This window comes from Solanum verrucosum, unplaced genomic scaffold, assembly GCF_900185275.1.
Source record: "Solanum verrucosum unplaced genomic scaffold, falcon-dt-bn FXZP01000144.1, whole genome shotgun sequence".
Lineage (NCBI taxonomy): Eukaryota > Viridiplantae > Streptophyta > Magnoliopsida > Solanales > Solanaceae > Solanum > Solanum verrucosum.
In genome coordinates, this window is record NW_026020773.1 from 857,209 (window position 1) to 875,614 (window position 18,406).

At 30.7% G+C, this 18,406-nt stretch overlaps 2 protein-coding genes across 4 annotated transcripts in view; one reads left to right on the forward strand and one right to left on the reverse strand.

Annotated features, from left to right (window-relative positions):
- LOC125813036 (elongator complex protein 2) overlaps positions 1 to 18,406 on the forward strand; it is a 105,006-nt gene that overhangs the window by 54,420 nt on the left and 32,180 nt on the right. The window lies entirely within an intron of this gene.
- On the reverse strand, positions 6,348 to 8,684 carry LOC125813039 (receptor-like protein Cf-9 homolog). Its single transcript, XM_049492534.1, has one exon. It carries the CDS (start codon positions 8,682 to 8,684, stop codon positions 6,348 to 6,350), a length of 2,337 nt encoding a protein of 778 aa, XP_049348491.1.

Here is an 18,406-nt window from a genome sequence, read left to right on the forward strand (position 1 = left end):
TGAGATGGTAAGCCAGTATCCTTGAAACTTATCACCAAGACTATAGAATGGACAGTTAAAATAGCTACAATTTGTTTTCTGATTTTCTTATTATTCTTCTTAAAGGTGTATTTGCCTCTTTACCTTTCTCATCAAAAAAATGTATTTGTCTCTTTACCTTTTTCATCAAAAACATGTATTTGCCTTTAAGTCCTTCATATTTTCTTGTCTTAAAAACACAATGCTAATATAGCATCTCTTTTCTCTGAGTCCTGAATTTTCTTTTGTCTTCCTTGAGTGGGTAAAAGAAGGCATTTAGTTGTAGTCTTTGCTTGAGAATTTAAAGAAACAACACTTGATTAATGTTCAATTACAGCCAGTTCTCCTGCTTGACTAATTATATTTTTGCCGATAGTGAAGATATGTCTTACAAGTGCCACATGCCCACAAAAAAGGTGTTACCTGCATCACGGCGATCATGGTGTCTCAGCAAGAAGCTGTTTTTGCATCTGCATCCTCTGATGGCACTGTGAATGTATGAAGTGTTTTTTTCATGCTCTTTGATCTCATTAACTCGCTTCATGTACATTTCGTTGTTGTGCTTTCGTGCTGGCAGTTCGGGGATCGATGAACTGGGAAGAGATTGGCTGCACTTAGAAATCCTTGAAGTCAATATCTTGGACTAGTTCTTATGGAGTTTCACCATATATAAAACATGATTACTGTCAGTTTTATGTACATAATTTTGCTCCAAAAATGCTGTGATGCATCACTTGTTGGTCTCTTCTTTGAGTGATAAATGGTTGTCCAAAAGCTACAAACAATGTATTTGTCATTTGATAAAGTCAATCCTGGCATGACCTTCTTTCATCCCTTGTCATGAAATTTTTTACTTTCATGTGCTAGTGTGTGTGCATTTTGTTTAATAATGGTGTTATCCAGAAGCAACCTATGCAAACCTCGATTATTTCACCGGGTACCTATTACCTCCCACCAACATAGGTATTGGGCAACTGTGCCACTGGTGGTTAGGTATTGGGCAACAAGGAAGAGTTGCAACTTTTATGAAGAATTGCGTCTTTTATGAAGAGTTGCGACTTTCATGAAAAGTTGCGACTTTTATGAAAATTGTGACTTTTATGAAAGGTTGTGTCTTTTCCGAAGGGTTGTAACTTTTTTAAAGAATTGTGATCTTTCCGATAAGACACAATAAACATTTGTTCACACTACCCTTTATTGTCTATAAATAGAAGAATTTCTCTTATTTTAAAATAACAAAAATTTTGAACTTCTTCTACTTTTGGAAAATTAAATATTTGTGTATTTTGTTCATGTTGAATGACTCACTGACACCATTGTTTTTTATCAATACACTGGTGAATAGAATTGTTCTATCCTGAGAGGATGTATTCCTTTAAATCTCGGGTACTAGATAGGAATAATTTTCTTAAGGGGACACTGTGCATTCAGTGGGCTTGTTTTTTTCCATTCTGTTTCATTATATTGTTACAGATCTGATATGTTTTTTACCGTCATTTATTTATGCATATATTATTAATTGTTATTTTTGAGTACATGCTTTAAACATTGTTGTTAGTATTTAAGCAAGTTTTCTCTACTGTAATTGTTGAAGGTACAATAAAAAAGGCCCTTACAAATCTCTAATTTCTTCATCAACAACGTCATCCCTTCACATACAAGGATGAGATTTTGTGTTCTTTAGAAAATTCTCTGAGAGTTAATAACTTAGCATGCCCATATTATTTGATTTTTATGTTGTTGTTATCTATTTTTACTAAATTTTATCAGTGGATATTATGAGTATTTTAAAGATTGAAAGTTGATTAAAGTATTAATTAATTTTTTGAGGTATGTTATTTCAAAACATGTGAAATTTCTTGGTTAGAATGAATGTATGTTTCTTTTCTCGCAGTTTTGTTGTCTCCTTAAAATTGTATTGATTATTTTTGCGTTTGGTATGTATATGATCTCACTTTGACAAACCTTTCGTCCTTTTAATGATTTTCTTTTTTTCCTTCTCATTTGGCTTTTCTAAATATTTTTTGTGTGAGTTATGACTATTTTCGGCAAACTTAATTTGAAGGATATGAAACAAAACCTACTCTAAATAAAAGTAATATTTTAAGCTACAAAAGATATGTCTATTAGCATAGATTTATTGTCCTTCATGTCCCAAGTCATTGCTGAGCATTTGAGTTATCTAGGTTAAACTCATTTTTTAATTTTTTCATGTTCGAGAATATTTCTTTAACATAAGTCTATAATCCAACATTTTGATCTACTTGTACTTTCATAATGCAACAATTATACATACATATTTCTGAAAAAGTCGTAAAATTGCATTGATGAAGCATCTAGAAGGGCCTTCAGAGATGTAGTTTAATAAAGAACGAATTTCTAAAAAGGGTCAACAATAGTATTTTGCTGTTGTTTCAAATTTATTTTTCTCCTTCTATATATTTTGTTAGAGTAACAAAGTAATAATAACGAAAAGTGGTGAACGTTTGACCTCCGAGAAGTAGATTGTCTCTAAAAAAATGTATTTATGTTGTTGTGGTGTACATTTTTAACGGTCTTAACTTATTTATAACTAATATTGATTATCAAAAACTTTCACCTAATTTTTTTCACAAGGAGTTATTCTAACCATAAAATTATCAGATTCTATATTTTTCATGTACAAAAAAATAGAAAAAATGATGTTTAATCACTACATAAAAAACATCACTCAGTTTTAACAAGACAATTATATCATCACATATCTTATGATAAATTATGTAAAAGATAAAAATGATTAGATATGAAGATATTTTTAATCATTCATTAAATATATATATATTTTCTTCTTATAACAGTCGATTATTGGAAATGTTGTTCAAAAGCTTAGAAAGATGCGCGGGTAAATTACCTAGTATATATATAAAAGAGAACCTTAGACCCGCCTACGTGACGCCACCACAAACCATAATTTCCTTTTAATTTATTTATTTTCAAAATTAGTCTTCCCCTTTAATGAAAAGTTGTGACTTTTATGAAAATTTGTGACTTTAATGAAAAGTTGTGATTTTTATGAAAAGTTCCGACTTTTATGAAAAATTGCGACTTTAATGAAGACTTGCGACTTTTATGAAAAGTTGTGACTTCTATGAAAGGTTGTGACCTTTCCGAAGGGTTGCAACTTTTCCAAATAGTGATAACCTTTCTGATAAGGCACAATAAACATTTGTTCACACTACCCTTTGTTATCTATAAATAGAGGGATTTCCTCTCATTTTAAAACAATGAAAATTCTGAACCTCCTCTTCTTCTTCTTCTTCTTCACAATTAAATATTTGTGTACTTTGCTCCTGTTGAGTGACTCACTAACACAATTGCTTATGTTACAGATCCTGATATGTATTTTTACAGTTAAAGATAAATGATACTCCCTCCATTCCATATTAATTGAATTTTTGAGGCATTTTTCATTTTTCAAATTAACTTAATTGTTCAATCTTTAAGACTTAAAATATTCTTCCAATTTTACCCTTCATTTGGATTTTCAATGTGATGACTTCAATAAAATTTAATTAATGTTTAGTTATTTTAATTATAAATTTGACAATAATTAATAAGGGTAAAAATGGAAAACTATGTTCAATTTATGTCTTAATCTATTTTTCTTAAAGGGTGTGAAACACCTCAAAAATTCAATTAATATGGAATGGAGGGAGTAAGATGTAATAATTTTCATTTTCCTTTACATTATTAATGTTTGTTACTACGTAATCTTGTATGTAAGATAATATAATGTTTTAGTTTTAATGACGGATATGTTTTAAGTATTATTTTATAAATTTCATGATATTCAATTCCTGCGCGAAGCGTGGATAATTTTACTAGTTATAAGATAATTCGAGATTATTTATTTGTGTTGCTGACTCTCCACGTGTCCTTTTCGATTAGGGTTAGAGGCAATCAAATGTATAGCCCCATGGTTAGTTACGACTGAAAACTTAAACGGATGATACATTTAAACTATTTCTCGGAGTAAAAAGAGCAAAAGTGACCCTTTTTCGTAGATAATTATGCAAAAGATTAACATTTTCAAATCTATATCTGTATAACTTTATAAAAGCAGGGGCTGAAGCACAACTTATTATTAGGTTGCCAATTAGCAGTTTTAGGACAATGCTCTAACAATAAAGGAACAACATAATTATTCGATTATAAATAAATACATACAAAATAAACAAAATGTGCAGTAAATGTAACAAAGCGAAGCCTGGTATTTAAGTGGAGAAGGGTATAGGGGCGGGCTCATTATCCATCGAGTTTAGAAAGCTGTGATAGGCCCAAAGGGCGGATCACCGATGGATTTCTCGGTTATCAAAAAAATTAAAAATGTTACAAACTTATTCTAAAAGAAATTTGAAACACAACTCTGTTATGATTAGGAGTGGCAAACGAGTGAGTCGAGCCGAATATGAGTCGATCAAAAAACGAGTTAAATAAAAATTGATAAGTTACTCGACTCGACTCACATTTTAAATGAGTAAAAACGAGTTACCCAATGGATAATATGGATAACCATATTTACCCATATTATAATAGAAATCTTGTTAAAAGCTTTAAAAATTAAAATAATTTTTTTTTTTATTACTTCACTCCACCTCCTACCAGCCCCCCTATCCCAAAAAAATGTAAAAAAAAATAAAAAATTTCCACCCCACCCCTACCAGCCCCTACCCCCCCCCCCCCACTTCATCCCAAAAAAAATTAACAAAATTTTCAATTTTTTCATTAATTTTTTTTAAAAAAAATTACCACCCCACCCACCTACCAGCCCCCCCCCCCCACTTCCACACCCCATCCAATAAAAAAAAAACAAAATTTTAAAATTTTTCATTAAATTTTTTTTAAAAAAATTACCACCCCACCCCCTACCAGCCCCCTACCCCCTACCACTCCCCCCCCTCCACACCCCATCCAAAAAAAAAAAACAAAAATTTTATTTTTTTTAAAAAAAATTACCACCCCACTCCCTACCACCCCCCCCACCCCCCCAACAACCCCTACCCCCTACCAGCCTCCAGCCCCTCCACACCCCATCCACAAAAAAAAAACTTCATCAAAAAAATTTAAATTTAAAAAAAAAAAAAAAATTACCCCCCCCCCTCCTCCCTCAACACCCCATCCCAAAATAAAATTAACAAAATTTTAAATTTTTTCATTAAAATTTTAAATTTTTTTTTGAAAAAATTACCACCCCACCCCATACCACCTCCCCTCCCCCCACACCCCTCTACCAGACCCTCCCCCCCCCCTCCACACCCCATTAAAAATTTTAATTTTTAATTTCTTACCTTTATCACTTTTTTTGTTTGCTTTTACCCATTTTATGCATTTAACTACCCACTTTTAAATGAGTAATGTGGGTATTACTCATTTTTTACCCATTTTTAAATGAGTTGGATACCCAACTCATTTAAAATGGATAATATGAGCGGATATCCATATTATTTATCCATTTTGCCACCCCTAGTTATGATCATCAAATCCAAATTGTTTGTGTTCTCATATCCATTAAAGCAATTCCCTTGGCCAGTAAATGTAATCACTTGTCACGAACTCGTTATTCTTCCTTGTTAATGCTCTTTCCTCTATCGCACGATAAATATCTTCCTCTAATTTAGCTCTTCTCAACGCTCTCTCTTTAGACTGCTGCAAAACCTCAGCACACGTTGAGGCAGCAGCGAGCAACCCAGGGACACCCAACACTCTGCCTTCACTTCTTTCTCGAGCTAAATAGGGACAAGATAACACATTCTTCAGCTTGTTCAAAAATTTATTCATGACTAAGTCCCTCTTAGATTCTTTGAACTGTAAGTTAGGGATCAGAGAAATGCATACATTTCATTCAATACACACAACATTTATTGAATAGCGTTAGAAACTTACATAAACTTTATATATCATCAAAAATTCATAATATTACATTTTCCAAGTTAAGAAGAAACTTACTTATAAAACTAAAAAGACACTAAAAGGCAAATCCATTACGCCAACATCTTCTTATTCTCGGCATCTGAAAAAATTAGATAGTGAGTCAAATACTTGAGAGTTGCTCACTGATTGAATTTAGTAGCCACTGTTATAACAACTTCCAAGCTTTTCAAATCTTTAGCTTCTTGAAGTTGTTAGAAACACAAATATGCTTCATATTGAGCATTAATTAGTTGTTGTTATTAACAAAAAACGTGTAAACTAATATATTAATAGTTAGAATAAACTAAAAAAGATTAGTGTAGATCTTAGCTTGAATACCTGAAGTTCTGAAATTGAATCCTTCTTTATTGGTAACTTGTCTAGAAACGATTATCTCTTCTTCTGTAGTTCCTTTGACTTTGCCGCTTCTTTCTCCTTCGCATGATAATTTTGTGTTCCAGTTCTTCAATGATTCTTGCAAGCCATTTCATATTTCCAGTTGAGATCATGAAATATATTATGGATAATCCAATACATAATCCACTGCCATAGCCCATCAGGGCGGCTTTCCAAAAATCATTGAAAAATTCAGAATTTCTTTCTTGATCTTCTAGCGCAGACACTGTATAATTTATCTCTGACACATGATCATTGCCACAACCTTTTGAAACAGGGAATCCACGTAATCCATCATTACCTTCATATGAATTGCCCTCAAAGGTATGAAATTGAGGTCCTTGAGGGATGCATCCTTGGAGATAATTGTGGGAGAGATTTAAGAATTCAAGAGAAGTAAGAGAAGCAAGTTGTTGTGGTATCTCTCCCGAAAGATGGTTAAACGAAAGGTCCAGTGATTCCACTACGGATAAGCTTCCAAGTGATGGTGGTATAGGGCCTTGCAATCCATTATGAGATAAATTCAGTACCCGAATCGCAATGAGATCTCCCAGAACACCAGGAATATATCCTTCAAATTTGTTGTTTGAAAGATCTATAACTGTGTACAAAGACAAAATTCTCACAACTTCAAGCTTCAATCCCTTTGATACAACAACTACCGAGTCTTGGTAATATCCATCTCCTTCATAACTTGGTTTGTCCATGGTTTGATCAATTGTTCTCATGCCTTTCAAATTTTGAAGCAGACTCGTTGGTAAGGCTTTCGAGAAGGCATTGTAAGAGAGATCTATGATTCGAAGATTAGGAAACATGATTTCAGCCCCTAAAGATCTAATGGGTCCATGCAATTTATTCGATGTCAATCTTAAAACTCTCAGCTCTGTCAATGTTCCCAACAACATGGGGAATGTGTCATTGAGATGATTTTCTCCTAGATCAAGAACTTGCAACTTTTTGCAATTGGCCAAAGATCGAGGTATTTTTCCCTCTAGTTTATTGCCATGCAAGTTGAGACTTATAAGTGAACTTCCAATGCTAAAATTTGTTGGAAGAGTCCCTGTAAGTTTGTTGTTGTGCATATCAAAAACCTGGAGGCTACGAATATTGCCAAAACATTGTGGAATTGCTCCCTCCAGATTGTTTCTGCCCAAATCTAGAATTTGTAGTGATGTTAAATTGGAAATAGATGAAGGGATCTCTCCACTGAGATTATTATGTGACATCGTCATAACCTTGAGGCGAATGATATTACCTAAACATTGTGGAATTTTTCCTGTCAAGTTGTTTCTCGACATAAACAACACTTCCAGTGATGTCAGATTGCACACTGATGAAGGAATCTCCTCAGTGAGATTGTTATCATTGAGATACAGCTCTTGCAAATTTCTCAAATTGCCAAAGGAAGCAGGAATAGAACCATTAAGAGAGTTCATACCCAAAAATAGCATAGTGAGAGGCCTTAGGTAACCTATTTCTTCAAGAATAGAGCCAGAAAGGTGATTATCATAAAGACACAAGATAGACAAGTTGTTCAAATTCCCAAATGAAGCAGGAATAGAACCAGAAAGATGATTATCATAAAGACACAAAATAGACAAGTGGTTCAAATTCCCCAATGAAGAAGGAATAGAACCATTAAGAAAGTTTCTGTTCAAAAATATTTCAGTAAGAGACCTCAGGTAACCTATTTCTTCTGGAATAGAACCAGAAAGCTGATTATTATAAAGATATAGTAAAGACAAGTTGTTGAAATTCCCCAATGAAGCAGGGATAGAACCAGAAAGAGAGTTATCACTCAAATCTAGGGCTCTAAGAGACCTTAGATAACCTATTTCTCCTGGAATGGGGCCATTTAAATTGTTGCCAAATATGCGGAGGATCTGAAGCTTGGCTAGTGATCCTATTTGTGGTGGGATTGTTCCTGAAATCTGATTGATGTTCAAACCAAGATAGACAAGATTAGTGAGAATACCAATCTCAGGTGGAATGGTGCCAGAGATATTGTTCCTGCTAAGATCAAGATGCTCAAGAAAAGGAAGAGATGAAAACGGAAAAGCATAGAGTGTACCAATGATACTGGAATTTGTAATAGTCAACGTGTTTACCCGATCATTAAAGCATATAACTCCATACCAGTCCCTGCATGCATTAGAATTTGGCATCCATGAAGCCAATAAGGAATTATTCTGGTTCTTGAAAGTTGCTTTCCATTTCAAGAGGGCAATTGCTTCCTCAGTGGAAGCAAATGCAACTGTAAAGAGGTAGAAAAGAGTGAAAAACTGAAGCAAAGAGAATGTTTTGCTAGAAACCATCATCATATTTTGAGTTTATTGTTTCGGATTCATAGGATTTGATATTGTACGTAACTTATACTAATTAAAGACCAACAGGAAACACGTTTTTTCCAAATTTGCTAATTTGGCTGCTATCGGAGAAAAAAATGTTGTCATTCTCTTGTCAAATTTTGGATTGTTTTGTGTTAGAGGTCTTATTCAGGCAAGGACTTAATCAAAGTGTCCAAAACAGTTTTGTTATCACAAATTGATTATGACCACTCTTAATGTATGATACAGACATGTATGGTTCTCAATTCTCATCTCTACAGTAGTGGATCATATCCAACAATTCTCAATCTTAGACGTTACGATGATTTGTTATGTCTTTGTTGCAAATTTGGGTTGTTTTGTTTTTGTCTTTGAGAAAATGTTGTCATTTTTCAATCTGTCTTAGCCGTGTTGAGAAGGGTGTTATATTTTTGTTGGACATGCTAGATATTGATGTTTGATGATGTGGAACTTTTGAAAAATGAATAGCCAAATAAATGAAAGAGCAAAGAAAATTAAGAGATAATATATGGTCAAAACTATATTTGAACTAGATGAAGAACGCCCGTGCTGCGCACGGCCTAACAATTTCAATTATGATATACTCCGTGTTCATTTTTACACTTTCATTATTTTAAAAATAGATTTTTATTTTTATTTGTCACTTGTAATATATCAAGAAAAGAAAATTATTATTTTTCATTACTAACGTTAGCATTAATTATTTATTCTCCAACTCATTTTTCAAGATTTAATATTAAACATTACGTAGTTAATATGGATAGAACAGTAAAACAGTCATGTCAATTATTATTTTTTAATAGGCATGAAATTTATTTATGTTTCGACTACTACTGTTGTTCATAATATAATGGGGAAAATGCATAAGTACCCCCCCCCCCCAACAACGTATGCCCGAAATTTTAGACACTTATACTATACTAAGGTCCTATTACCCCCCCCCCCTCCAAACTTATTTTATAAATAATTTTCTACCCCTTTTCGGCCTACGTGGCACTATCTTCTAGGCCTAGCGTGTGTTGACAATTTTTTCAAGTTATCTGGTTGATAGTACCACGTAGGCCGAAAAGGGATAGAAAACTATTTATAAAATAAGTTCGGGGGGTAATAGGACCTTACTATAGTATAAGTGTGTCTCTGGGATTTCGGGCATAGGTTGGGGGTACTTATGCATTTTCCCAATATAATATTTTCATTTTATATCTAATAAATCCAATATTATTTTTTCTTATTGAAATTTTGTGTTGCACTCTATAGGAATTTGAATACTTGTATATATTAATTTAATTTCAGACTATATCATACAATTTGTTTAGAGAAAAGCATTAAAGACACTCGTAAATTCGACGCGAATTATTAGTTTCATTCTTGAACTACTGACAACCTTAAAATAACTCGAACTAAATACGAATGTTTAATTATGTAATTAATGTTATTTGTCTTATAAAACTAAAAAGTCAACTTCACAATTCAAATGTAAGATTATACTAATAAATATGGATTTAATTTAATGTTGCAAGTTACGTTTAAAAAAAACTGCTAATAAATCTAGTAAGTACATTAAGTATCAATATAAATCTTACGTTATAAATGATAATAACCAAACAAAAATGTAATTTCTTCCCAATATAACAAAAATGACTTTTAGCGGCAATAAATATAAACATTAACAAAGAATGCTAAAGCATTTACCGACATTAGATTCAATTTTGCTATAGACTTTAGGGACACTTACAAAGAGCTAATTGTCATTAAAAGTACATGTTTAGCGACAATCAAGCTATTACAGCTAAACAATATTTTTAATCTAATGTCCACATGTTAATGTTAATAAATAATACATATAACTAAACAATGTTTTAGATAAATATAAAGGAAAGAAATGATAATATATGTTGAGGAAAGAAGTTGTCCAAGGAGTGAGGTTGGGCCCACACGAAGGGTTGCTTTTTCATCATTTTTTACTTTAATATACACTAATCATAATGGCAAAAACGTCTACACAGACAAAATATAACAAAACATCTATAAGAAATAGAACTTTCCGCCGAGACAATTGGTCAATTGAAACTTAAATAACTAAAATACCCTTCAAAATGCCAAGCAGGCATGTTGATACCAACATTTCCACGGGCTCTTCTAATATAGTAGATATAGAATATCTTTTTTTTTTTCGCGAGTTTTACATTCGAATAATAAGTTATTTATTTTCCCTACTTGAACTATCGTCATTTCAATTTGAAACACAAATTATTCACAAACAACTGAGATTTATGGATTTCGAGGTGTGGGCGTAATTTTATAGTAAGTGGCATATCTGTCAATGAAATGTGTAAAAATTAGGTGATTTTTCAATCTGCCTAATAAAGTCGTATTGCAAAGGGTATTTTATTTTTATGAGACCTCCAAGAGTTTCAAATTTTGCATGCTCGAATATTTTGATAAAATTAAATTTCAATGACTCAAATCGATTTTACAAATATATAAAAGAAATTTCTTCACTCGGATTATTTTTTGATATGAAGTATCTTGTGGAATTTATTAGAGTAGGTAATGACCCTTGAAGAAAATTGGATCGCAAATTAATAGTGTTTTATTAGAGATAGATTAAGATATCTCAACCTTTGAGGATGGTTTGTGAATATTAAAAAATCTAATTCTTTCCCTTTAAACGCGATCACTTAGAAGATGATTTGCAGATTAATTATTATGACTTATAGTAATTTTTAAGTAGTTTTTAAATATATAAATTTTATTTTAACAATTTAAAGACTCCATGCCTGAATTTACGATAAAAATTAAAGGATTTGACTCTTGAAAATTCAAACTAAACATTATAAATTGAGATAGAGGGAGTAAGCTTCGTAAGATTGTTTTCGCAAAGATTAATTAAACACATTTCTCTAGTCCCAATAAGAAAAACAAAATAAATTGCAAATCAACAGGAAACGTGTTTTTTATCAAATTTGCAAATTTGGTAGCTATCAGAGAAAATGTGGTCATTCTCAAGTCAAATTTTGAGTTGTTTCAGTCAAGGACTTAGTCAAAAGTGGCCAAAATAGTTTTGTTATCAGACATCAGTCATGATCACTTTTAATGTATGATACAGACATGTCTGTTCTCAATTCTCATCTCTACAATAGTGGATCATATCCAACAATTCTCAGTCTTAGATGTTACCATGATTCGTAGTGTCTTTGTTACAAATTTGGGTTGTTTGTTTTTGTCTTTTAGAAAATGTTGTCATTTTTCAATCTGTCTTAGCTGTGTTGAGAAGGGTGTTTTATTTTGTTGGGATCTGCTAGATGTTGATGTCTCATGATGTGGAACTTTTGAAAAATGAATAAAGAAAATTATGAGATAATGGTCAACAATATATGTGAATATCACCCTCTTTTTTTTTTGCGAGCTTTACATTCGAATAATAAGTTATGTATTTTCCCTACTTGAACTATCGTCATCTCAATTTGAATGAAATGTGTAAAAATTAGCTGATTTTTCAATTTGCCTAATAAAGTCATATTGCAAAGGATATTTTATTTTTATGAGATCTCCAAAAGTTTAAACTTTCTCATGCTTGAATAGTTTGATAAAATTAAATTTCATTGACTCTCAAATCGAGTTTACAAATATATAAAAGGAATTTCTTAATAGTGTTTTATTTGAGATAGATTAAGCTATGTCAACCTCCGAGGATGGTTTTTGAATATTAAAAACTCTAATTCTTCACTTTAAACGCGACCACTTAGAAGACTGTTTGTGGATCAATTATTATGACTTATAGTATTTTTTATGTAGTTTTTAAATATATAAATTTTATTTTAAAAATTTAAAGATTGCATGCTTGAATTAACGATAAAAATTAAAGGATGGCTCTTGAAAATTCAAACAATGCATAGAGGGAGTAAGCTACATAAGATTGTTTCCGCAAAGAATAATTAAACACATTTCTCTAGTCCCAAGAAGAAAAACAAAATAAATTAAAGATCAACAATAAACGCGTTTTCTTCAAATTTTGCAAATTTGGCTGCTATCAGAGAAAATATAGTCATTCTCAAGTCAAATTTTGAGTTGTTTCGGTCAAGGACTTAGTCAGAGTGGCCAAAATAGTTTTGTTATTTGACATCGGTCATGACATGACCACTTTTAACGTATGATACAAACATGTCTGGTTATCAATTCTTATCTCTAAAGTAGTGGGTCATATCCAATAATTTTCAATTTTAGATCTATAAAACTCTTGGTTACATTATCTCTAATTCACGTAGTAGATGTCAAGAGTTGATTTTTCACATAATCACTCAACTATTCAGAAATTCACTTTTCTTTGTTTTGTAACAGAAAAATTATTTAATTGTTGTCATTTAACTTAAAAAGTCACTTCACTAATTCAAGTTATAATTTCGGTAGATAATGATGGTGTGGAATTATTTTCAAGCTCTTTTAAAAAATGAAAAGCCAACAATTCTCCGTCAACCAAGGACTTAGTCAAAGTGGCCAAAATAGTTTTGTTATGAGACATCGGTCATGATCACTTTTAATGTATGATACAAACATGTCTGATTATTAATTCTTATCTCTAAAGTAGTGGATCATATCCAATAATTTTCAATTTTAGATCTATAAAACTCTTGGTTACATTATCTCTAATTCATGTAGTAGATGTCAAGAGTTGATTTTTCACATAATCACTCAACTATTCAGAAATTCACTTTTCTTTGTTTTGTAACAGAAAAATTATTTAATTGTTGTCACTTCACGTAAAAAGTCACTTAATCAATTCAAGTTATATTTTCGGTAGATAATGATGGTGTGGAATTATTTTCAAGCTCTTTTAAAAAATGAAAAACCAACAATTCTCCGTCAGCCAAGGACTTAGTCAAAGTGGCCAAAATAGTTTTGTTATGAGACATCGGTCATGATCACTTTTAATATATGATACAAACATGTCTGATTATCAAATCTTATCTCTAAAGTAGTGGATCATATCCAATAATTTTCAGTTATAGATCTATAAAACTCTTGGTTACATTATCTCTAATTCATGTAGTAGATGTCAAGAGTTGATTTTTCACATAATCACTCAACTATTCGAAACGTCACTTTTCTTTGTTTTGCTACATAAGAATTACTTAATTATTGTCATTTCACATATAAAATCACTTAATCAATTCAAGTTATATTTTCGTTAGATAATGATGGTGTGGAATTATTTTCAAGCTCTTTTAAAAAATGAAAAGCCAACAATTCTCCTTCAGCCAAGGACTTAGTCAAAGTGGCCATAATAGTTTTGTTATTACATATTAATACAAACATGTCTGGTTCTCATTTTCATTTTTAAAGTAACGGACTATAGCCAACAATTCTACGTCTTAAAGCCAATAAATTTCTGCTTTACAATCAGAGGTATGTCCAGATCTTGTTTCTGATGACTGTTCTTGAAAGTGCATAGTGTGTGTTCATGAGATACACTTTTTTTTGCGATTTTAGAGCTTGTATAACTTTTCATATATATCACACTACCTTTACTTATGGTTCTTCACATGATATCACATCAACAAGAAACGCGTTTTCTCCAAATTTGCTAATTTGTCTGCTATCAGACAATTTTTTTTTGTCATTCTCAAGTCAAATTTTGGGTTGTTTTGTGTTAGAGGTCTAATCAGCCAAGGACTTAATTAAAGTGGCGAAAATAGGTTTGTTATCGCACATTAATCATGACCACTTTTAGGGCCCGTTTGGCCATGCGATATGGTATCATGAGATGAAATTGAAGTTTTGTTTGGACATGCAATATGGAACTTTTGTGTTGTATAGTTCCTCATAGACATAAAAATCTCATAAGTTGTAAAACTATTAAAATAGCCCGAATTGTTTATTCAATCTTATCAAATAAATAAAAATTTATAAAATTGCATAATAAATTATTACAAAGCTATTTGTTCTCCACTTAAGTAATTGTTTCATCCAACCTAACTTTCGCTTCATCAATATATTGGAGTAAATGAAAAGAACACCTTTCATGGGCTCTTCAAAAAATTTTGATTGAGTATAAATAATTATGCATTTAAATCTATCCAACCTAACTTTCATATCAATTTATTAGAGTAAATGAAGAGAAGATCTTTCACTCCATGTTCAAATAGATATAACTATAGTTGTAATAAATGCAAAATGGTACAAGTAATAAAATTTAAGTGTTGGAGTAAATGAACAGAACAAACTTGTTACTCAACAATTGGTTGGTGTGAGTGAAAGTGACTATATGTTGGTGAGATTTGAGAATAATAATTTTTATGTCGGTGAGAATAATAAATTTTAAAAAGTAATGATGTGATTATAAATTTTGTTTACATATGAAATAAATGGTTAGTAGATATAAATGTGGGGTTGTTTTAACAAAATATTGAATCTATTTTTCCAAGCTCCAAAAGTCCGTGGGGTTGTTTTAACAAAATATAAACTCGTGGATTAATTTTTGTATTAAAATATCTCAAATCATGATATAGAATTCCCATATAATTTCACATCATGGTTTTTGGAGAATATGGAATCACATCTCATGATATGGAATCATAAGATGGAATCAACGTAAAATCGCATGTCCAAATGTTGATTCCATCTCACGATACCATATCATGATACGGTATTGCATGACCAAACGCCTACTAAGTGTATGATACAAACATGTTTGGTTCTCCATTCTCATCTCTACATTAGTGGACCATATCCAACAATTCTCAGTCTTATAGGTTACGATGATTTGTAATGTCTTCTCTCCATATGTTGCAAATTTGTGTTGTTTTGTTTTTTTCTTTGAGAAAATGTTGTCATTTGTCAATCTGTCTTAGCCGTGTTGAGAAGGGTGTTTTATTTTTATGGGACCTGCTGGATATTGATGTCTGGAACTTTTGAAAAATGAATAGCCAAATAAATGAAGAGCAAAGAAAATTAAGAGATAATGGTCAAAATAAAATTTGAATGTCACTTTTTTTGCGCATTTTGCTTTCGAATAATAAGTTATTTATTTTCCATACTTGAACTATCATCGTCTCAATTTGAAACACAAATTATTCACAAACAACTGAGACTTATGGGTTTCGAGGAGTGAACGTAGTTTTATAGTAAGTGGCCTATCTATCAATATAACGTATAAAAATTAGGTAATTTTACGATCTGCCTATTAAAGTCGTATTGCAAAGGGTATTTTATTTTTATGAGACCTCCAAGAGTTTCGAATTTCTCATGCTCGAATCTTTTGATAAAATTAAATTTCAATGACTCTTAAACCGATTTACAAATATATAAAAGGAATTTCTTCACTAAGATTATTTTTTTATATGAAGTATCTTGTGGAATTTGTTGGAATAGGTAATGACCCTTGAAGAAAACTGGATCGCAAATTAAAAGTATTTTATTAGAGATTAATTAAGATATTTCAACCTTCGAGGATGGTTTGTGAATATTAAAAACTCTAATTCTTTCACTTTAAATGTGACCACTCTGAAGATGGTTTGTGGATCAATTATTATGACTTATAGTAATTTTTACGTAGTTTTTAAATATATAAATTTTATTTTAAAATTTTAAAGACTTCATGCCTGAATTTACGATAAAAATTAAAGGATTTGACTCTTGAGAATTCAAACTATGCATTATAAATTGAGATATAAGGGGTAAGTTTCATAAGATTGTTTTCACGAATAATAATTAAACACATTTCTCTAGTCCCGAGAAGAAACACAAAATAAATTAAAGATCAACAGGAAACACGATTTCTTCAAATTTTGCAAATTTGGCTGCTATCAGAGAAAATATAGTCATTCTCAAGTCAAATTTTGAGTTGTTTCAGTCAAGGACTTAGTCAGAGTGGCCAAAATAGTTTTGTTATTAGACATCGGTCATGACATGACCACTTTTAACGTATGATACAAACATGTCTGGTTATCAATTCTTATCTCTAAAGTAGTGGATCATATCCAATAATTTTCAGTTTTAGATCTATAAAACTCTTGGTTACATTATCTCTAATTTATGTAGTAGATGTCAAGAGTTGATTTTTCACATAATCACTCAACTATTCAGAAATTCACTTTTCTTTGTTTTGTAACAGAAAAATTATTTAATTGTTGTCATTTCACATAAAAAGTCACTTAATCAATTCAAGTTATATTTTCGGTAGTTAATGATGGTGTCGAATTATTTTCAAGCTCTTTTAAAAAATGAAAAGCCAACAATTCTCCGTCAGCCAAGGACTTAGTCAAAGCGGCCAAAATAGTTTTGTTATTAACACATTGATACAGTACACATGTCTGGTTCTCAATTTTCATATTTAAAATAGTAAATTATATCCAGCAATTCTGCGTCTTAAAACCAATATATTTTTGGACTACATTATCTTTAATAGTAAATGTCAAGAATTAACTTATCATATTATCACTCAACTATTTAAAAAGTCATTTTGTTGTTCTTTGTTTTATATCAGAAAAGTCATTTAATTATTGTTATTTTCACATATAAAGTCATTCAACCAATTTAAGTGATATATTCGATTAGTATATTGATGTTTGATGATGTGGAACTTTTTTCAAGCAAAACTTTTGGAAAAAAAAAAGAAGCCAAATCCATTTTGATAATTTAGCAAATAAATATCTTAACATTAGGTTCCTATTATTATTGATGATAATTCATGTCATAATTCGTAAAGTGTTCTCTCCAAATATTGTGAACGAGGAAATTTGGTCGCGCTTCGCGCAGTTATGAAATATATATGTAAATTTATTTTAAAAAATAATTATGATACAAAAATTAAAAAATCAATTATAGAAATAAGAAAAATGATAAAATCACAATACAAATATTTTTTTTAGAATTAGAGCTTAAGTGAATTACATTTTTATTATCAAATGTTTTTCAAAAACAAAAGACTAATTTATTAAGAAAAAAATTCATATATTATGATGTTAATACATAAAATTCGGATAAACATATTTAAGGACTTGATTTTTTTTCTTATTTTTGTCAAATGATAAATTTACTATCCGATGAATCTTCCTTTAGTTCGGAAAAATAAATGATGAAACTAAAAATAGGAGGAAATAGAGATAAATATTTCTATTTCATTTCTTCTTCAATGTTTAATCCTTTCTTTGTCCTTGTTTTTTCTCTTATTATCATTGTCTAAATAATTATTATTCTCTATTTTTCATTATCATCTAAATAAGCCTCTATTGCTAATTTTTCGTATATATATTATATTATTATGGTGATTCATTAGAAGTAGAAGAAATAAACAAATTTAAATGGTTCTTCACCATAAGAAATACCTAATAATTCCGTATTTCAATACTTAATATGCATTTTTTTGAGCCATGAGTAATAAAATTTAAACGTCTATTAACGTAGTTAGTTGTGTTTTGACAAAGTTACAAATAACTAATTTGAGCCTAAATGAAAATGTAATTTAGTAAAATTAAAAAAAATTATAAGTACCTAAATTTTAAAAAATATAGAGAGAGAACATATGAAAAAGTAAGTAAAAAGAGAAAAATAACAACACAATTTTGTCAAGTCCTTAATCACAAAAATAAATATGATAAAAAATCATATAATCAATGCAATTATTTTTGAGCTTTTATTAGGCACCCCTTCTATCCATATCCAAGTGTCTTTTCATGGAGTCAAACTAAAGTATA

Coding starts and splice junctions, on each gene's coding strand:
- LOC125813039 (XM_049492534.1), bottom strand. CDS start 8,684: ATGATGATGGTTTCTAGCAAAACATTCTCTTTGCTTCAGTTTTTCACT.